The sequence below is a fragment of the Venturia canescens genome, chromosome 1 (assembly GCF_019457755.1).
Source record: "Venturia canescens isolate UGA chromosome 1, ASM1945775v1, whole genome shotgun sequence".
Taxonomy (NCBI): domain Eukaryota; kingdom Metazoa; phylum Arthropoda; class Insecta; order Hymenoptera; family Ichneumonidae; genus Venturia; species Venturia canescens.
This window is the reverse complement of record NC_057421.1, coordinates 18,907,514-18,930,318: the sequence shown is the minus strand read 5'-3', so window position 1 is coordinate 18,930,318 and position 22,805 is coordinate 18,907,514. Positions and strand designations below refer to the sequence as shown.

At 41.9% G+C, this 22,805-nt stretch overlaps 1 protein-coding gene across 1 annotated transcript in view; it reads left to right on the top strand.

Annotated features, from left to right (window-relative positions):
- The first annotated feature begins 3,729 nt into the window (after window positions 1-3,729).
- The window catches only part of Imp (IGF-II mRNA-binding protein), a 53,293-nt gene continuing 34,217 nt past the window's right edge, over window positions 3,730-22,805 (top strand). The window contains exon 1 of the mRNA XM_043433100.1: window positions 3,730-6,944. Within this exon, the coding sequence (XP_043289035.1) occupies window positions 6,856-6,944 (89 nt within the window). The 5' untranslated portion in view covers window positions 3,730-6,855. The remainder of the gene's footprint in view (window positions 6,945-22,805) is intronic.

The following is a 22,805-nucleotide window of genomic DNA, read 5'->3' as shown; positions in this document are numbered from 1 at the left end:
TTGCCCTCAAGGGCCAAGTAAACGATTATAGAGCAGATCGAGTAGACGATGACGCGAAAGATCGTGCGACCACGAGTCACTCGAAACATCCCCTCTCTCCTTTGCCTTCATGAGCTAGGAGCTCGGGCTTCACTTGACGAGGTAATCACGGGACTCGGGCCAAACTCTTAAACGAAGCCGAAGGGAAGGTCGAATTCATCAGGCCAATAATTCATTTGGCCTGCACATAAATTAGTTATTTCGTTGGTCTTTGCCGACGTCCATTCTGCCCTTCTGTCCCACCCTTGCCTCTCCAATCACAAAGATTACACGCTGCTCTTGAAAACCGCAAAGTTCTGGACCGCTCCGTGTGCTGCGTATCGACTTAAATATAGCACACAATCACAATTTCCTACCGAACCTCTTTAATTCGTGCTAATAAGATGACGGAAGGAGTTTTCGGAAAATTGTTTGGACAGAGAGAATGCAAAGAGGAACTTCGAGTTCTCCAAGTCTCTGTTACTAATATTCGACTGTCATCTTAAGGTCATACGAACCTCAAATGACGGATTAATCATTGACTCACCAATCATTTCAGCTTGAGAAGCAGACATCGAAATTTCTATATCCAAGTATAAAAGTTTCGCCATTTTAGTGCATTTTTATTCGGATCAGGAATAGCAGATACTAAAATAAAGAAACTTGGATGAAGATTGCAAAGGCAGAGAAACTTTCTCTCATCTGGAACAACCAAATATTTGCACTCTTCCTCAAGCGCAGGTGGGCTTTACGGGTGAGTTCGAGGTTGAGTGTAATAAATTCGGTCTAAAAATAAATACCTTTCGGGAGTGGAAGCCTCTGCCCGTGGAGTCCTCTGTGCGTTAAATTATGGGTGTGTTATGCCCTTTTACAGCTTAGCAACAGAAATAAGCTTAGACCGTGACTTTCTTACCTGCTTCATCTTCGCGAAGATAATGGAGTGTCTGTAGAAGCACGAATTCGCAGGCCCTTGGCCGCGTTGTACAATAGTTTTTGGGGTACAATATTCGCCCCTGACTACATCAACACTCCATTGGGAATTTTAGGACTTTCGTCCAGCCATGAAATTCCACTATCGAAGAGCATCGGAGTTATGCGAAGGTCCATAAGTTCTGCGGCTAAATAAAATTCTACATGATCATTTTTCAGTCGCAGATTGACAATAGGCGTATTTTACAATGCTCAACGTTCCTTTTTGCGTGCAGAATACGCCCTTTCGGTCCTCTGAAATCGCTCAGTTGTATACAGAAGACACGAATCCTTCTAGTCCTGGCAACGAACTAACGGAATCAACCTGCAGCTCTCGCAACATCGTTTTTCTTCTGATTCGCCCAAACAGATCCCAAGTAAAGTTCCCATGCTGGTATATGCTTTTTGGAACTTCAGTCTTCCACGATTGGCGCTCCTTGTTCGAGTTCTTCAATCCGGGCGTCGACGACTCCTGGAAAATCGTGTGAACGCTATCGAATGTTAAATTATATGGTAGAAAAATGTGTACAGAGATAATTTTTCCAATCAGCATGAGAAGTGGGTATTCCATTGACAAAGAGGAATCTCCAAACTGAACGTTCTCTCGGTTTATGAACTGTAAAATATCTTGAAGTAGCACACCGTTTAAAAAATGAGGCTGAGTCAAACGAACGCCAGAACTCGCGTGGAAGTTGATCCAGTTGTGTCTGGTGGAACGTAGCGGTGGACCGAGACCTCGGGAAAGTTTGGGTCGACAAAGTAGAGGTTGGATCGAGTGAGGTCTGGCGGGGAATAGCTGAAGGTTCACTGCGAGATGATAGCACATGTTGTTGGTGACCATCGACTGACAGTCTAATATTCTCGTACTGCATGAAACATCTTTTGGTCAGCGCGCTAAATTCAACGATTTTTCCGAAGAAACGGTACGGGATCGATTGTCCAAAAGCTCGCATGGACGACGATTTTTAAAATGATTGAAAAAGTAAAATGCAGTTAAAGTTATTCAAAGATTTCGGATCGAAGACCTCGGGCCTTCGAGGGGTTGAAAAATGATCGGATTCGATGTCAACATCGTTCGATAAGAATAATGAAAAACGAAGGTTCTTCAATGATCGGCCGTCGCGCTAATATTAAAATCTCACGGTTCGCAGTACTTGGAATAGTTCGGCGATCGTTTTAACCGTGTGATAGGTGGGTGCGAGCGAGTGCGGGTGGATATGTGTACAAGGAGGGCGGTGGTCGCGGCGGCGCTTTACGAGGATATCTATCCACGTGGATCGTCAATGGTGGGGCACACAATGAGGGAGCACGGCGGAGAGGGCGAGAGGGGAAGAGAGAGAAGGATGAGAAGTGGATTGGCCTTGGCGGGTGGTGGTCAGATTGTGAGAGCTACGACGATGATTCTAGTATGCCATGCTTGTTTTGTGCCGGCTCGATCGACGTCTTCTGGCTCTGGGCATGGCGCAGTTGCTTCAGCTCGGGGTCGTTGTCGTTCTTCCTCGTGGATTTCATCGTGTCTATATAGACATGGTCAAAGACCCAAGCACATAGCTTCGTGTATATATTAGGAAGAGATATTGCGGAGTGGGGATAAAAGCGGCGCCGGTACCCAGAGCGTTGTCGGCGGCTCAATGACGCCGAAGTACGAAGCGTCGCCGTAGCGGCCGCGTTGTGTACCGGCGCCCACCAGATGTCTCCCAGACTCGGAGCACACGAGCCAACGAACGCAGGCGCAAGAGGGATTCGAAGAAAGAAAAAGAGGGAGAGAACAAAAGGAAGATGGATACAGAAAAGACCGGCGAGGCGGAATGACGTCACGCATTTTCCAAATTGCGCGGGCGAACGATCTCGTGTACCAGACTCGATGCGGGGCGATAGCTACGAATTTCACGTCATACAATCTCGCTCATTATCGTCAAACGTTTCCATCGGCCAGCCTGCGAAGGTGAGAAAATGTTTTTTCAACGACCGCTTGAAAAAACCTTTTCCATCTCATGACTAAATATCCATCCGACTATCGCGAGAAACGGAATAACAGAAAGCGGTGTCGCGCGAGTAGAAAAAACCCATGGAACGTACTCCACTGCCATTCGCGGACCTCCTCCAAATAAGACCCAACGAATTTTCACAAAACTATGAAATTTCATTGTTCCCAGTTCCGAGCTATTCCATTTTTTGTTGTTTCGTAGTACACGAGAAAAAGTAGTAGAAAGGGAGAGGGTAACGGGGAGGGGAGCTCGGCGCCGGGCGTCTCGATTCATCCGCGACGAGAGAGGAGCCGCACGAGGAGTAGGAAGGTGGGGGCACCGTGGCTATTCCGAGGCTGAGAAAGCAGAACCGATGAAATAGAAGAGAGAGAGTGACGCCGATATGCGTATACGTATATACTTCATAGTAAATGGAGGGGAAAAGGCGTTGGTGGGGAAAAGATCATGAGCGCGCGCACCCGCGCGATCAAGCTTCCTTCCTAGTCATACGCACGTAAATGTCCGTACGCTTTTGCACATAGCGATCAGTTTACAAGCCCCTTACACACGCCTGTTATCTGCACGTATACCAAAACACCAGCGCACACAAGCATCTACAGATATGCACGCGGAGGGTGACAAGATTGGGTGGGGATTGTGACCAAATTCGCGATGTTTGTTGTGACAAGAGTGGGGGCAAAGCTGGGCGCGGCCTATCGCTCTGGATACTCCGTACCGGCGTACACGATTACAAAAATAATATCAGTGTACCGCGCTTTCTCGCATAGATATCCCGGGGCCCACGAATTTCGCCACGGCGCGACGCGCAATAAATATACTTATATTTATATACATATATAAATAAATATAAAGATATATAGATGTAAAGAGAGTATTTATAAACCATACACTACCGTGGCCAGTCTTCTTCACGTTGTTATCGCTATTGCTATTAATTTATGCTTATTTCTGTATTTTATTTTTTTCCTTTTTTGATCAATGTTATTGTGATAATTGTCACACGATTAGGGAAGCACGCTGTCCGTGTCTGATTCAACGGCACACAGCGCGAGACAACTTTCGCTTTGTCCCCCTCAGCGAAACTCTATCGTTTACGTCAAGGAATTTCGTTATGCGATTTGATTCTCGAGCGCTGAAGACACTTCGTCATATACGAAGAACGCTGCATCCGAGAAGATAAAAGCACGAACTGCGACTCTATTCGAGCGGGTTAATCAGCCGGGGAGGTGGAGCAAGTTTGAAAGGTTAAGCGCCGCTCCGAACACTTGAACGTGCTCGTACATCCTGCACTGATAAGGACAACCGCACGTGTGCCAAACCATATCGCGACGTCATCACGAGCCGCCTCGCACTGAAAATACAGGAAAAAACAAGCAACAGCTAAGCTTTGGTTACCACCTACGTGTCTTCGCTGATACGTTTGTCGAATTGAAGAGAGGATTGGAAACTCCTGAAGAAGAATTTGGTAATCGTGGCAGACAAAGTTACGTTTCGTAAAAGTCTCGGCTACTGCTTTCGAAATTTGCTCCACACACCCTTGTGTCGGAAGCTGTTGTTTGTGGAGAAAAAGAAAACGGTGACGCGACCTCGCTGGTGCAGTTTCCTCGTACACGGTGCGTGATCGGTGAAATTAATTTTAAAAAACACGCCGGAATCGCCCGGAAATATCGACGGAATTTATCTCACAACGAAAAATACATTTTTCGTTGAAAAAGACGCGTATAATAATTGTGAAAAATTGATTTAATGGACAAAATACGCCACGTTTTTGACCCACCTGTATATCGCTCAGGGACATCTCCCGTATCGCGAGAATCGTACCCACCTCCCTCCCAACCCCTTCTTCCAAATTCAAACCACGTGTCAATCCTGTTTGCCCGCGATTTTTCGACAATATAAACCACGAATTCCCGCAAAGTGATAGTCACGCGTACCGGCAACGACCCACCGAACGTCTAATACCATTTCAACGCACATACGTAGACTCTCGCACATAGAGGGAAAGACGAGTGTGTCTATCTGTAGCCCGGAGACTCATCTAGCCGAAACCAACCGAAAAAGAGAGAAAGAGAGAAAGAGCAACGAGCTATCTCTTTCTCGCTCTTCTCGCCGAGGCCTTCCCCCGGCTCGTCTAACCTCGGGACTTTAGTCGACCGTCAACCCAGCAGCTTCATAGTCGCGCTCCGTGTGGCTCGCACCATCTAAACTCAAACCACCACCGTTCATCACCATCATCATAATCATCATCAACAATAATAACAAATCCCCTCTCAACCGGCATAAATTATTTTTTTTTTAAATTCTCCATCAACGGTGTCAGCCCTGGCAGAGTTATTACATTTTCAATTTGCCATTCCCATCTGAGACCTTTTATTACGGCCAGTACTCGCTAATACACCAGATCCGCGCGAGAAACGTTTCATCGTAAACTCTTCGGGCCTTTTGACCTCTTTTCCTTTGGTGATAAAATTCAAACCCGGAAACGAGTAACGATTTAAGGTGAACAAACCGAATAAGAACATCAGGATTAATAAAAATTAAACTGGATTATTAATTGAGTATTGAAACAGTGCGGTGATAGCAGTGGAAAAAGTTTGATTTTATTAAAGAGTTAATTCTTCGAGTGGAATATCACAACGCGTACATTATTTTCGACGTCATAATCGAGCTCTGAAAATTTCTCCTCCGCATCGTCGAGCTCGAGGGTGATAAATTTCGAGATTCGTAAAGCCCGCCGAACCAGTAAGCGCCCTCTCGTACGATAAAGGCGGAATTGTTCTTCGTTCCTTCGCACCTTCGATTCAAACGTCCGTGACCGCGAAACTCTTGTGAACGAGGATTTTACGTTATTTACCACAATAAAACAACGCGGCATATCGGACGAACCGAAAAAGTTTCACGGCTCAGGTATATCGACGTATACCTGAAGAGGACAAATTTCAAAAGGTCTCCCGAAGCTTAGAGCACAGAGAGAGGGTCTCGACCGAAATTTGAGGGGAAGGGACTACGAGAGAGGAAAATATATTGAAAGGAAGAGAGGCCAAGACGACTATTAACCAACCACTCTCGTTACTGTCGCCGAACGAAGAAGAGTTGTCCGTCGAGTTTGTTATCCGTAAAAAGCGTGCTAATTATCTTGGGCATTTCTAGCATAGGACACTTCTGTTTTTTCATTATAACTCTCTTCGATCTTATTTCGTCATTTAAAGTTTATCTATACAACAAACATTTAATCGTCGGATACGTTCGAAGCTTACGCGGGTAAGATATTTCGCGAATTTGGCTCGTGGACCCACCTTCCCATCGTTACAAACCCCCTACCAACCCTCATCCACCATCGTGTTTATACGCTCCTCGCCATTTCAACGCTTTTTCTCTCCAAATATCTCTTCGTCCTTCTCTCCTTGTCCGTCTCTCTCTCTCTCTCTCTCTCTCTCCCCGTCACACGAGCACCGGGAGAGCAATACTTCGGAAGAAATTATAATCCAGTGTGTGCCAGTGTTTAACTCTACCTCAATCATTTAGCGGAAGCTAACGTGAAATTAAGCTCCTTTAAGAACAAAAGTACCGAAGGATTATATTTAGAAGAGAGATATTCTATATATATATACACTCATATATATATATGATACACACTCAACAAATATATATTATATAAACATACGAGGAGACACACTTATATATAAATATATATAAATAATATTTATTTAATATAAATATAATATTAAGAAGTGTGTGAAAACGTGCCGTCACTATTCCGTGTACATAAAAAGCAAAGCGCCAGTTTAGTTTTTCTCCCACTCGCAACCGCCCGTTAATAAAAGTTCGTAAGTGAGTTTAGTGCGATTTAAAAACGAGGAAGAAATAACAAATCAGAATAATGTCTCTGGATAAATTCAGCGAGGGTGGCATGCTGCAAAAGGAGATGGAACGTCTGGATATCGACGATAAGAACGGCGATGGTCAGAGGTAAATTTTATTTTGAAGAATTTAAATATTCATTCTCGTAGATGTTTCGTAAGATTTGACAATCGCCCATAGTGGTCCAATCGATCGTTCATTTATTCCCGCCGAAATGCTCCACGCCGGGCCGAACCGTCGAAACACACACAGTCACGGGCATTCGTGCGTCTGCGTTACATACGATTTTCCCAACTGATCACTATCGGTTTTGGTCACAAATGGAATTTACTCCGAGATGAAGATATCGCCGTTTCGTTATTTCGGCCTGGGTCAATGATTATGGAATTTTTAGCCACCTAAAAGCTCACGAAAAAACCATTTTTATCGAAGAATTTTCATTCCGACTGGAAGCAAACCTCGATCGACCGCACAACGCGTCACTTTGCAATTTTCACTCGGGAACACTCGCTCACAAATACTGCACTCCGAGGTAAAGACGTTTTTCTGAAACGACTCTATTTCACTAAATTCAGCTTCACGATCGAGCATGAAGTTTTCTCTTTTGGCACTCTTGCTCATTTATTTAACCTCGTTCATTTTACCGTCTAGCTCACGGAATCATTGTGAATTACAATTTGCTCCCGCGAACATGTCGTCAGTCAAGAGCCCAAATATCTGGTTTCAAATTGACTTTTTCTTCTGTTTAGAACCGTGAATTTTCGTATACACTAATTTTCCTTTTCCCGTGTACACGAATAGACATATTTCGTGACAATAGAATGTTTATATCGCAAATACGTACTTGAGCAAATATTTAGCGCGCTAAGAGCATTTCGTCAGGTACTCAATAAGCAGCTAAATCGTGATCTTTTGCTCAAAGGAAAAACAAATTGCTGATTAATCGATCGCTCCGAGTTAAATTGAACTTCACTGCTGTTGGGTTATGAATAAAATGCTGTTGGGTTTCAAGAAAATTGTAATTGTCAAGCTTTTTATACCTTCGAGTCATTAGAAAAGACACGATGCGCTTCCACTTACAGAAGCTTTTGAAAATTCTTATTTTGCTACGAAGAGTAGAATTCAGTTGCAAGATCAGAGTTTATAAATATCTTGAGATATTTTTCATCTTCAGTGATTTATTGCTCAGTCATACAAAATCCGATCAAAGTAGTTCGGACGATTCACTACACATTTATCGAAAAGACTCGGAGTATATTGGATATCATAAAAGTGTGATTCAATTCACGAACCGGAAGTTTGGAAATCCAAGGACAAGGTCAATTCCACGAAATTTCAGGCTGCGTGAGCTCGATTCTTCCTTTCTCGACGAAATATTCGAGTCACGATTGAAAGATTTCGTGAAAATGTTTTCTCCTTGTTTGGTGCTCATATTTCTGTTTGTTCATTTCACTGCCGAATAAGTGTCGTTCGGATAAAAAAAAAATAAAAATAAAAATAAAAAAACGATATACTAACGATAGAAAAATTATATTTTTCGTTCGATTCCTAGTTTGAGAGAAAGTAACGGCAAATCTGAGCCGGCGTTGGTTATGACAGAATGTAACTAATTGGACGTGTGACTCATGCGAAGGTGCCGTTGCGGAGGCGAGTTTGAGAGACACCACCGTCGACCATTGCCCACCAATAGATTCTTTCAAATATTCGAACACGTTTAAGAACTTAATAAATGTTGAAAAATAGTTTCAATAATATGGGCTCCCAAGCGAATTTCAATAGTTTGACTGAAATGTGGTAGATCGAGGAGAGATAAGAATCCGTGACACGCAGAGGAATTTCTTGCGAAACAACAGGTGTAGAACGTTTGAAAGATAAAGAAATCGTTTCAGCAATTTGGAAGGCTCGATTTTTCGAGCGGCATTAAACCTAGCACGAACATTGAGAAATTTAGAATAAGGAAACATAAAACAGATTGAAAAACTGACGAGAAACAAGAGGAAGAAGAAACGCCGGTTGAGTTTGGCCCTCCTTGCTCACGCGTTCGGTTGACGCGGGCCGGAAGTTCCAAGTAATAAACCACGCGCTCGCGAATGCAGCTTTTCTCCACTTTTCATTTTATTTTCTCGCTCATAGTATTTTTAATTCTTGACGTTTCTTCGAAACAATTTGTGTCTGGGCTTCGGAACTCGAGTGTCAGACGAACCTGAGTGGTGCCGCGTGAGCAACGTCGAATTTTTCTGAATGAGAAGAAGAAAACGCACACGTCAACGTTTCATTCGACGACGCTGCTAAAAGAGCCTCTTTGTATCCCCCGAAACATCGAGTTTCATTTGCACTTTTAAAATATTGACTTTTTTAAATAAAATTATTGTAAACTCATATCGTACATTCGCCATATTCTTCTCCTCGTTACTTTTACTTTTCATCATTACATTTCTCACAGCAAACTTTCCACGCTTCGACTCCATCCGATTTACACGTGGAAAACTGAAAATGAAAAACATTCTTCGCTCCCCTGAGCTGCAAAATTTGTTCATCGCCAATAGAGTCTTTGGAGTTATTTCTTTCCATGACTCTCCGAGCGACGCCATTTTGTCATCAATAGAAAAAATTTTTCTTCCACGCACAGCGTCTGGTATGAGTTTGTCGAGGTCCGGAGGGCTCTTCGTGTGTTGCGCCCGTGCGTGAATTGGTAGTAAACTCGGCTTGTGTGACGCTGCTCTCGCCCGGCTTCTATGTAGTACTGTCGGGTCGAAATATTTTTCACTCTATCTCTACTTAAATATCAAACATATGTATACGTGTTTAGACATATGAACGAAATATTCACTTCTCTGGCGCAATCCAACTGTGCCACAGTTCTGCGGGCCTCGGATAATCGCCGGATTGGCGTGTGTGCGTGCCTCAGTTACGGAAAGGCGCGTGCGTAAGTTTTCCCGAACTCTACAAACTTTTCGAAAAACATTAGTGATGAGCCGATTGTCAGGGACACGAGCAGGGAAGCGGTTCAAAAAATGTCATTGCCTGCTCGATCGCGTGTAGGCTCGAGAACGAAAAACCTTGCCTCTCGCTTCTGTAGCTTTTCGCGCGCAAAAATTGTGCGAGGTCGAAGAACGAAATTTCCGCGCGTGCGTTCCTGACCGCGCTGTGTGTGTTCAACTGGATGGGGATCGAAATATACGCGGATAACTCGCCTACATTATTCCATGTGTTGATGATTACAATTATATTCATTCCGTTTGATATAGCAAATTAGCGCAGTTACGCCCTTTTGCTATCAGTCTTTCCCAAGATTTCTTGTGGGGGCTTCCGGAAAAAACTGTTTGCATAGCAGCACTCAAAACGTTGGCGGAATAATCTTTCATTTTTTCCTCTCAAGAATTCGATGAGAAAATGACTCAAATTAGTGTTCTCTTGAGTTCCTGATGGTATCGGTGATCATTGATTGTGGAAATTGATAGATATTTTTTCAATGTTCTACCGTTTTGCATCCAAGCTACCAACAGTGAGGGAACTATTTTTGAAGTTTTGTTCCTTTCAAGATTTGTCATCGGAGCTATCTTAATATAGTGTTCAAGGTTAGAAGTTCATGAACTCGGGGGAGTCGTTGCTTCGCAAGCATCGAATACGGTTCAACATAGTTTTAGTGAATTGTATAGAAAGGCACAGAAATTTTCAAGATTTTTTTCACGCTAGCCAAATTTGAGTGTTTGGGTTTGTTTTTTTACTTGTTTTGTTATCACGCATTTTAAGGCTTGTGAACGTCGAGCTTACTTTGCTGTATTGTAAAATTGGAGGCGAGTTTTCGAAACGCACGTGTAAAATTATCTGCTGGTGCCTGAAGAGGTATTCGGATCCAAGAAACTTTTTTATCCAATATTCGATCGAGCATAATCGCGAAGATCAAGAATTGTGTATAAAAAGCCGAGTGTCATCCCCGTCGACAGGTATTCATTTGTTGAAGCCTCCATTCCCAAGTGAGCAGAACTCCGAAACCGTAGAATAAGGAAATCACGAGTTTTCGGGATGAAAAGGTACTTTGAAAAAATCGAACGAGAATGAAAATTGTATGAGCGATTTCCAAGAACCGCGAGCTGAGACGCGGTGACGTAATTCCTCTCGCGTTATCTTCGAAAATTAGCGTTCAACGAAAGTCACGCTCGTATTTTTTTCTCTTTTTCCTTCGGGCTAACCCAGTGGCGTCATGTGCGAGTACGTGTGTGTTACGATTTTTTTCGTCTTGTTATTACCTGGCTAAAGAGTCGGCAGAACACACAGTAATCGCGAGTGTCGCCAACGGTTACCAGCGACTCCTCTGCTCTTCTCAATACTGATGGGAATTTTATACAGAAGCATGCTTGCGCTAAATATTCGTTCAGTTACAAAATAATCCACTGGCACTGTATTTCGAATATGAAATGCGTGGAAATAACCGGCACTTCCGATCGACTTGAGTCTTTGGGCAGGCAATTATTGGACTGCCAATTACTTGGGACAAAAATTAAGTTTCATTTCAATCGAGTGTCAGATGGAATTAAAAAAAAAAAATTCTTTTATTCATTCAGGAGAAAACGAAAAAGAAAATGGTCCGCGTGGCTGCTGGAGTGAGCGATAGATTCTCCGTCTCCGGAGCATCTCTCACTTTGTTGGTTGCCCAACATGCTCACTGGGAGTCTCGTGGTCGTATTTTATTAGCTCTCATGTCGATTGTGCATTATGTTTCGTGCGTGGCGCAATCTCCAGGCTGATTTAGGCGTCTCGCCCACGCAAAGTCGGCAACACAGGGATCTGTTAATAACGCTGTTATTATCGACATTTTTCCATGAACTTTTGCAATGCTGAGTCGAATTATGAGGCTGGAAACTTCAATTTAAAACCCTCGAATTTTTCATACTTCTCTACTCGTTAAAAATCGCTCAGAACATTTGACAATTCGGAATAAATTCAGAGTCCGGAGGTTCAAATTTCAAAATGTGATGTACCAAGTGCATTCACAAGTATAAGAAGACCCTCATTTTGTTGGAACGCGGTAATAAAAATCCGAGTTTCATCGCCAACGCCGAGGTACCCAAAAGAATTTTGGACACGCTCAGAAGCTTATGAAACTGAAATTCCTTCGTGGCGAAAATCGGTATAGAATCGTAGATTTTCGAAGCTCAGTATTACAGTCATTCGAAATAAATCCTCTTTTCATTCGAGCGAAATGCTTTGAGAAGGAGGCACAGGTAACGTGCAAACAGGACTTAGGGTTGGGGCTTTCTGAATTTCCAGAAAGATCTCGTAGATCGTTCTTTCATCCGAATTCACAGGTACGAAAAGAGCAGTCCCGAAACCCAAAGGGAATCGGCAAATTAGTAACGAAATAGAAAGAGATGCGAATGGTTTTATTTCTCAGCGGTCTTTTTTTCGCCTGCGCGATTCCATGTACCTCCACACCGATCGTTTCTACACCGTGTTTCCTTTTCGTCTTTTAGGTATGTAAGAAACCGTACAGTTGTTTCGGCTTTGACCGATTTCCAGGAAGGACCTTCACCGCCCCCGAATCTCAGGTCAATGCTTATCTTTTAACCAACCATTGGCCGCCACACGCGTAATTCTTTCTTCTCAAAATCCATACATCTATGTGTCAATATTCCATGTACAGTTGCGCTCTAAATATCATGCTTCATCGAAACCCCATCAAACAATGGTGCGGAGGCGAATAAATTCTTATAATTGTACTTTTAATCTTCCAGGTATCTAAAACCGTTTTGAAAAACGACTCGAGTCTTGTGGATTTTCTTGTATTATTTCTTGTATTGTCGAGATTTCGAGCCTCGCCGCAAATCTCACGATTGAGTGACGAAAATTCCTTTGTTGCTTGCGCGTTTCATTCGCTGAAAGATTCTAGTAAAAGCTGTTAAAAGTCATCGAGTATCCGCAGCGCGGAGTGTCAAAAAATTAAACTAAAATCCGTTTCTACCGGATTTCGTCGCGAATATAACGATCATGCGAACATAAAAAATATAAAAAAATGCGATTTAATTAGCCGATTTCGACTGTGGTCGGTTTTTTGGACACCAGATTTTTTCATCGACGCAATGAATAAATAAAGATACGAGGCAGTTTCCGTATGTCGTGAAACCTTTCACGCCGGTCACAAAGATTATTTTATCACAAATTGTACACACATTTGTCACAACCGAAGAGACCGGAGCCACCGCAATACACTGTTCATTACGAAATTTACTCTTAATAGTTTTGATGATTTTTATAAAAAATTCAATAACGTGCAATTTTTTTTGCTCTCACTCTAACAGTGTATTTAAAAATAAAAATTTACAAAAATAGCGGAAATCCTCATTCACGGGGTTGGGGTTCATCTTCTTGGGATAGTGCATAGGCGTAAAAATGGCGTCTGTGATCATTCTTACTGAGACGACCATACTGGTTGGAATGAGTCTCGCAAATTTCAGGCTATCGAGATGGCACTTCTGAAACAGATCACGTGCTCCGCGAATGATTTCGAGTTCATCCTTTTTTGGTGTTTTATCTGCGCGGTTTTAACAATAATTTTTATTATTCACGCATATTTCCACAATCCGAATATAAAATTTCGAGGTTCATCCTCGAATTAATTTGAAAAAATTTTCCCTCTATATCAATATATTCGAATGAACAGTTATGACTTTTTTCCTGGATGAACAGTGTCGAATAATTAAAAAAAAAAAAAAAAAAAAAAAACTCATAGTATGACAACCTCTCCTTAAATTTCATCGGATAACATTTCGAGAGAATTCTGGTAATGACTCGATATTATTCTTGGCAGATACGACGATCCCCGTACTATTATTTTAAAATTCATTTCAGCATGCGTTTCGTGCCCATAGTTGAAAGAGCGTTGACGCGAACAAAAATGCAACGGTTGCAATCGCCTGAGTGAAAATGCTACTCTCGTTACGATAATGGAAGGATTCTTGGATCTCGCGTATAATCAGTCACTCACTTCGCGTCGTATTAAGTTGACACTCGTTTTTTTTTCCCTTCTCTTGGAACACGCAAGATCTCTAGTGTCGAATGTAGACACGATTTTTCTCGCTCTTCGACGTCATCTTCCGCTCCACTTCGTTCCTGGGTTTCTGTTTCATCTTCTCAGTCTCCTAAGGCTGCTGCACGAAGTCTCATTTCACACCCGGGTAAAAGGATAATACTGTTGTCAGGATGGTCATTAGCCTCTTGCTGAAGTGCATGTATTCTCTTGCGGTCTCGTGATAGTCGGGCGATCTTTTCTCTGAAAGAGATTCTTTCGCTTTGTAAACTCGAGATTCGTTCGTCGGTGAATCCACGTCGAAAAAGCACATGCGCGGCATTTTTTCAAGACTTTTCCTTAAAAACATTGAGTGCACTGGAGGGATGGTGAGGACAGAATCGCGACGCTGGTTGCCCGTGCGTTCACCGATTCCAGTGAAGCAACAATGCGATGACGTCGCGAGCGTGTCGTCCACATACCTGACAAAGTATTGATTACTTTTCATTGCTCGGCTATCCTGAAGCATAAAGGGGACAGAAAATGGAAGGAAGATGGAGGCAAGTGGGCCAAAGAAATGACGGAACTTCTCCCGTTCTACTTCCGGTGCACGGATGTGAATATATTTTGGCTGCGTTCGAGTGGATAAGGACCTATATCACAAAGTTTTGAAGGTTAAACTAACGAAACTTGCTCTTTGATCGTTAAAAGTCCGTGGGAACGGTACAATGCTTAATGTACGGTAGACGAGTCTTGATAAAACGCTCGCGTGTATATAAGAATACGAAGGAAAGTTGGAGACTGCATGAGTGCGGGGGATCTCATTGGCCTGTGCGACAGAATGAGCGGACTGTATTCTGCTGTCTCTTTTACAGTATTCTTCCTTCCCCATTTTTATCGTAGTCTCTTTATGGTGCAAAACTTCCGGCAGGACGATCCTCGATTGTATTTCTAGAAATATCCATTGATATTTGTGTCGAAAGTATTGAATTATATGGATTAATGAGAAAGTTGTTGAAGTCGATGGACACAAATTTTGTGTGTGTGTGTTTGCAGTGACGAATGGAAAGAATTGACTGAAATCGCGACTGGAAATCGTTTGGTCCGGTTCTAACGCACTTTCGAATTTTTTTAATTATCTCCAGGATAAAGATTTTCGTTCGAAATATCCAAATGCTTTCTTCTGGTCTACCCTTTCCATTGAATTTGGTCCAGAGCTGCAGAGTTTAGTGTGTTACGGTACACATTTCAGGCAGTTTTCCGTTCAATCGATAAAACTTTGATTTCCATGGGATTTCGAACGAGTAATTGTTTTCTCGTCAAAGAAAAAATAACAGAATAATGAAAGGAAGAATAACCGAGCGTGTAAACGAACGGAAATGAAAAACAATTCGCCAGGGAATGGATTATAATATGAAAAGGAAAGAAAGTGAGTTCGGCGATTGATATTTTCATTTTTCATTCCACCCATCCAGGAACTTATAACGTTACGCTTCTGTTAACGATCTCCATGCCTTTTTATTTCTGTTTCTCTGGATTTCTCCGGCTATTGTGTTCCTTCGTAGTTTTTATTATAAATGCTCGTCCATCGAAACGAGCCGTGAAAAGAGAGAGGCAATGAGAGGACGCAAGAAGAAACGAAAGAAATACGCGGCATCATCGTCGATTCGTAAGAGTGCGTGCGCGCTCGTTCGCGCGCAATCCTTCGGATCCAGCGAGAAAGATGAAGGGACTTGAATGGTTGGTGAGGAGAAGAGAGCGAGAGCAATGTGACGCGGGAGGAGCGTGTGCGGAGCCAAGGACGTAAATCGGCGTCGCGGTCGATCGCGCCGAGCCCTCATCTCAAACGGTTCAGACCGAGACTCTTAATTTCGCATCGCCATAAATAATTTGACCGCAGACCCATGGATTTCCTGGAAGCTGCGTACCCTTTTCACTCTATCTTTATCTCTCTCCTTCTTTCGCATCCACTATCGCTCACCGTTTTACTCCCGGACTGTCTCGCTCCGGCACACGCTCTCTGCGTCACTCTTTGCTTTTTCCTTTTCTATACATTCGTGTATTCGTATGAAATTATTTTATGTGTGCTCATGAAAAGAGAACGATGCACACACACACACACACACACACACACACACATGCGAAGACTCGACGTTTTGTCTTGAATTCTATCTGTATATTTATATTACTCCTTTTTTACAATTTCTTATACGTGTCCCTCTAAATAGTTATTCTCGAAGATCTCACAGTCGAAACACTCGGACTCGGACTTGTGGCCTCGGCTGAGCGGTTAGCAAGTCGCACAATATATTTATTTATACTTTTACAATGATGGAGTGTACTCTGATCACTTTATTGAGCCAATAACCCTCTGTGAAAACACAGCATTGATAACTCTTTTCGAACAAACTAAAATTCGCTTTAACCATTCTTATCTGTAAAATCGGTACCATAGAACCGTCGGTGACACGTCAATATAACATAACGTCAAAATAACTCGAGACAAAATAACATAGAATAGCAATACACAACAGAAATAAGAGAAGAAATATAATATGCAAAAAAAATAACAGAAAACAAAAATAACAACGAGCAATAACAACACGTAATAAGTGTATGGGGGAGACCGGGACAAAATGTCCGATAAAGCGTTCCCAACCCACCGAACGATTCCGCACACACATTTAAAAGTATTCCGAACACACGCGCGATCGAGTGTGTGTATCGATTCCATTTTCATCGATTATTGAACACGAAAGTGGACCTGTAATATTGATTATGATGATAACAATAATGGTGATAAAATCAATGCTATTTTGACATCATGTTATTTTAAACACATGTTATATTGGTGCTGTGTTTTTTTACCAATGTTATTTTGACGTTATGTTATATTGACATAGCACCAGAACCGTCGACCGTTGATTTTGTAACGTTATTTTTTATTGGAACGTAATAATTAGTGGATGAGCAACGCATTATTTTCCGCACCTGAATTCTCACATTGTTTCTGCTCAACTTCAGCCATTGTCAGAGGAGAATATGTGTGCTGAAATATGAATTTCAAACATCTACAATGGTCATTCTTGAAAACACAAAAAAAAACAATGTACAGTGTTCTATTGTGCAATAAAATCCTTCGAACATTATGAACGAGACCAAGAAAAAAACAATATTGTCGAGATGAAGCCTGTTCGGATCGTAACAATTGCTTATTCACTGTTCATTTCGAAAACTTGTCGCTATCAATATCACATCTTGACGTCAACTGATTTTTATGCATGACGAATTGGTCGAGCCACACGACGTTATCAATTTGATCTTCCAGTCATTTTATTCCAGCAGTATACCTGTTCACAGCACTAAATTAAGTCACAGAACTAAATAGTGAATGTTTAAAAGCGTAGACAATTACTTACAGTTCAACAGTGAATGGTATTTCGTTTGATTTCGCGGTAGAATGGGAATGAGCGGTATGCAAACCTTAGCTATTCTGGCGCACGAACATTCGGTAATATTTTACTAACAGGTCATGCGAATCAGGTCCCACGTATATTTAGCTGACCCAAAGTTATTTCAATGTTTTTACGAACTATATAGCACCGAACTCCAATCTCGAAGGATCGATTCACTGAACAATTGTCTCCGCAACAAAAATGTCCGCGATTTCGAGGAATGTCCGAGTGCTTTTCGGGGTCATCGGAATCGGGTCATTTCGAAAATCTTGAAGGGGTTCATAACGAGGCAGAATAGTGTGTACTTTGAGCTCTACGGTTTCCAATGACAGGGCTTAATTGGTGTTGAATACGGTGACTCGTCGATACGATTTGATGATGGAACGAAAATAATACACTATATAAAGCCGCAAAATGAGCATTGCATAGGTCAAACCTACTTCGACTACATTGTAAATCATTGAACCGAGAAATGGGCGAGACAGATAATCGTTAAAATAGAAAATTTCACGTTGTGTCTCGACAAATCGATTCATTAACCGGCCGCCGAGTCCATGTTCGCGTATCGTTATGAACACTAAATTCAGAGTGATACTCAGTTCTTAAGGCATCATCCTGACTTTTAAATACTCAGGTGATGGTATTAAAAATCTTTTCTTTCATTTTTTGTTGCAGGTAAAGACATCAGACGTGATCAATCATTCTTGAGATGCAGACAGATTTATAAGAGAGTTCGATTAGTACTATTTTAATGATCCGCTACAAACTGCCTAGACTATAACATGCTGGATCGGTGAGTCGTTAGCAGAAAATATGAGCTCCGCAAGTGTGTACGTTCGCAGCTTTCAGAGTCGTCCAATTCTCGCTCGTCATCCTGTGGCCTAACATTATATTCTGCACTGTGTATGTAATTGGGGTTCGTTGCTTGCTGCTCAAAGGGATAAAATTAAAATAGCAGACAATGAGCTCATTGAGTCTAAGCTGCTTGAAAATCGCGGACGATGAGAAAAATTTCATTCTCGCGATCGATCGATCTTGCTAGCCTCGGTTTTCATGAGCTCCTTCGATTATGTAATCCACTTGAAAACGACTACAAGATAGTTGTGGCGAACAAAGAATAAGAAAAAAAAGGTCGATGGAAAAAATGGGTACATCAGTCGAATGACCGCGACGTTCAAAAGTAATTCAACATTGGCAGCGATGGTCAAGGATCTTTGTCCGCTTCCCACCTGGCAGCCCGTCGCGGTCTGGCTTTGAAAGCCACATTTTGGGTTCACCTTCGTTAATGACGATGCCCAAATGATTTTGGACTGAGAGCCGATCGCGTTCGTGAAAATTTCAACATATGTCAGATCGATCGGAGAGTCATCTACAGATTTTGCCACCTTACCTCACCTTGAAACGATCCTCGCATGAATACATCACATTTTTTGTCCACTATTAATGATCTGATCGTGTTCGTTGTTTTGGTTTGAGGCATGAAAAAAATATCGTTTCGGTCCAGAGACTAAAACGAATTGAATCAGAGGGCACGTAAAGGGAATGTTCCGCGTAACGAAAATTAGCTGAATCCATTAAACAATCCGGCATAAAGTTTCATGAGTTTTCAATTGTCGATTCAAGTACCACTATAGTGCCCTTTGAGGGATAAGAGGCAGACTCAAGGGTTGTGTGGGGGCAACAAGAAAAAAAAGGATGAACGTTACTCCAATTATTTGAGACACTCGAATAACAAACGTGACTGTGCTATACGTACTCGGCCCTGTAGACACAGTGTCCTCGATCCCTTCAACCCTTTCGTTGGTTTTACCGTAAATACGAAGAGGACGTAAAATCTGTGGATTCCGAGAGGAGTGCAGTCACAAATGCCTCCATATTGCGATGCTTTCAAGACCCAAAAGTTGCTAAAGCGAGCCCTTGAACTTGCCCCGTGAATTGCCCTTGCACAAGATTCCGAATGCTTTTCGTTGGCCTTGAAATTTCTCCATCGTGAAATTTCACCCTCGCTTTTCCCCGTTTCAGTCTCGTCCAGCCTTCAACTTGCCATGCTAATGTACGACTCTCGTCACTTTCTCCTTCACTCTGATATGGCGGGATGGGGTGGCGGTGGGGGGGGGGGGGGGGGGGGGTAGAGGGCGCTCCCAAGTGTACAAAAGGCGGGTGTAGGCATTGAGAGGAATGAGGGAGTTAGAAAGAGAAGAAAAAATGAGGCAAAAGGGTGCGCGAGATAGCCTCTGTCGAAGGGGTTGAAAAAAGTGGACGCTCTACCAACAGAGCAAACGACCCCTCCGTGAATTTTTACGAGGAAAAATATCGCCACGGTAGGCTGCACATGCAATCCTGGCTGACTTTGGATAACAGGCTCTATCAAAATCAGTGTTTATCGGATCATCAGCTCCTCGTCGTTATCGTTGCTGGACTGCGTTGCAGCAGGACCGAAAATGGAATGATAAACTGGTGAAAAAAGTCATTCACTGCATTGAATCAGTGCCGCCAGATCTGAGTTTGCTGTAACCAAACTGTACTGCATAAATCATTCGTTTTCTCAATTTAAAACTGATTTATAGACAGAGCAACGTACTATCCCTAATCGGTGAAAATACACATTGACTCACACAGAGTATAGAAAACAATTGATTTTGGTACACGCAGTACAGCAACGTTGTATTAAGGTAGAAGAAATACGGGCCCGTAAAAGAAAAAGAGCGATGACGAAGGGGGAGGAAACGAGCCTGGAAAAAGCAGCAACGGAGAAGAGAGGGACGCGGGCAGACTAGGTTCGGTACAGGGAGGATAGTTGGAAAGGGATTCCAATGAAACAAGGGAGTGCAAAGGGGGGTGGCAGGGTCGGGACGGCGTAGTACACGCAGACCGAAAGAACGATCGACGGAGGTGAGGCGAACCGAGTTGCCTGCAGGATGAAAGTCACCGTTGAGGGTGGCAGTGGGTGCCTGAGGCTCGTACAAACCCTGGCAAAGAAGTACATAAGAGAGTGGGAGGAAATACGAGGGAGCGGCGGGGGGGGGGGGGGGGTGGAGGACGAGAGGGGATTCACGTGCTCCTGGGGGTCGTTCATCCTCGGGTCAAGGTTACTTTACCAAGCAACCCTGGCGCGCCCTTGCTCTTGCCGTGGCAATGTTACACGACTGACTCTCGGAAATTCTACCTTAACAACTGAATTCATGCTCTATGACGCGGAAAAATTCCTAACAATCTTTATCCCCGCACGATTAAGCGATACAATTCGCTCGATAATTACTTGCAAGTGTCAATTCTTCAAGTAATTAGAAAATTTTCGTGTCATTCAACTTTCAGTGTTTTTACACTGTTCCAACGTGAACGGAGAGTTTGAAAAATATTCGGGAATTTCAATGGCTCTTTGTTGTCAGTTTACAAAAGATTATGTAATGAAATTAGTTTGAGTGAGTAGCGAGAAGTTAAATAAACCCTTGGCAGGAAGTTCGCAATGACATTCAGAAATTGAGGTTTAAAAGCCACGAAAGATTTTCAAAATTCGGAAAACAAATTTTCCATCAGACAAAAACACCTTCGATCGTGTAGCAACATCAAAATATTTTTAATAATAAAAAAATAATTCATTTCCCTTGGATCAATACGATTGAAATCAAAGCTTGCAGCATCTCAATCTTGGCGCCATAACTCTGCCAGAAGCACCAGAATCTTTCAATAGCTTCTTAAGGTAAAGCATGCCCGTAGGATCGTATTTTATGGGTGTCTAAATTGGGTTATTATCGCTCCAAATTAATGTCAGAGTTATTAATCCGAAATTGTAATTAAATATTTTCAACTGATTTTTTGGCGAATGAAATTACAAGCCATTAATTGAACGGGGATCCATCACTGACTGAATCCGAAGGGAAAACACAACGGGAAATAGATAAAAAAAAAAGTATTAATAAAAAGACAGAAAGCTATGACAGGAATGGCCCGAGCCAAGAAGAGACAAAATGCCGAAACACGAAATGTGAGGTTACGAGTGTAACCAAATTTAAACCTTCAAACGTTCAAACGTAAACCTTCATTTTATACTTCATTATTATTGTGTACTTTTTTCATAAACTTCGTAAGAAGCGTTCATTCGTTATATGAAAAGATAAACGATTTTTTACGCACAGCCCCAGTAATTCTGTGTATTTTTCTTCATATTTAAACACGTTTATCTCAATAACTAATAAGACGAACCCTTTAAAATTTGATATGCTCATCAGTCGATTACTCATTTAAACTCTGTGTAAATTTCAAGACTTTCTCAAGACAATCGTTTCATGCATGAACTACCTTAAGAAAAAAATTTGATCATACACCAAAAATTGGTAGTGTAAAACACAAATATTTGAAAATGAGAAAAAGATAATTATCATAAAAAAATGTATAAAAATTTTCGCATTCGTGGAAACCTTGAAGCTTCCTTCCCTCTTAAGGAGTTTCGGTACAGGCGATACAATGTTGCCATGCTAATCCATGCTAAAAAAATTAAAAAATTCAAAAAGTTCAGAATTTTATAAAATTTGGTGAACATATTCTTTAGTGCCAAATTTGACGACACAAATTTTTTAAGATTTTTCTTCTACACAGTTATCGAGTAATTGATCACTAAAGTTTACGTGTATAAGCATAGCGTTTCCATATATATAGGTATACATTCCGGGCATGAGAAATCTGCTTTAATGCGTAATTACTCGATAACTAAGTAGAAGAAAATTTTGAAAAAATTTGAGTTTTCGCACTTGATGTTGAAGAACATTATCACCAAATTTCATCAATTTCTTAATATTTTGACTTTTGTACTGAAACTCCTTAATTCATATTCCGGGCACATTCAAGTCGATCCGTCGACATCGGATGCGAATGATCGTCCATTATCCATCGATACTTCCATCGTTAACTCTGCTCAATAGCGGTTAGCGAACTTTATGGCACTCTATCAAAAATATCATTCGCCCTACAGTATGTTTTATTCACAGATGCCTATACTCGTAATTTTGCATATCGCAGAACTTTGCCGAGAAAGGCTCAAAGACTGAAATTACGATCGATCGAAGCCTTCTCCATACGGGCTCTTTAGTTTCATTTCTATAATAGTATACCGAATAAGTATCATCCTATCATCCTATGATTGTGTAGCTGCGAACGAACGATGATTCCACACGATGAAACGTCGACATTTCCGGTTTAGCTATATTTGTCGGTTTACTCTACCTGCCTCAATTGCACGTACCACGTGACCGTTTTTGTCGTGAACGTGGATATCAACGTGTCTTCAAGTAGCGTAGAAAATATTAAGGGTTTTGAGAAGGCACCTAAATACCTTTCCATTCTGAGTTACAGAATGTTTTGCAAAATCCAAGTTCAAGAAAACTTGGCATTTACTCAATTCTACTTGCAATTTGTCGCAATTTTATAGTGCAATTTACAACTTTCACTCGAAGTCAACTCTGTATAGCAGATACTTCAAAATAACAAATATTCTGATTCCGCTATCAGGAC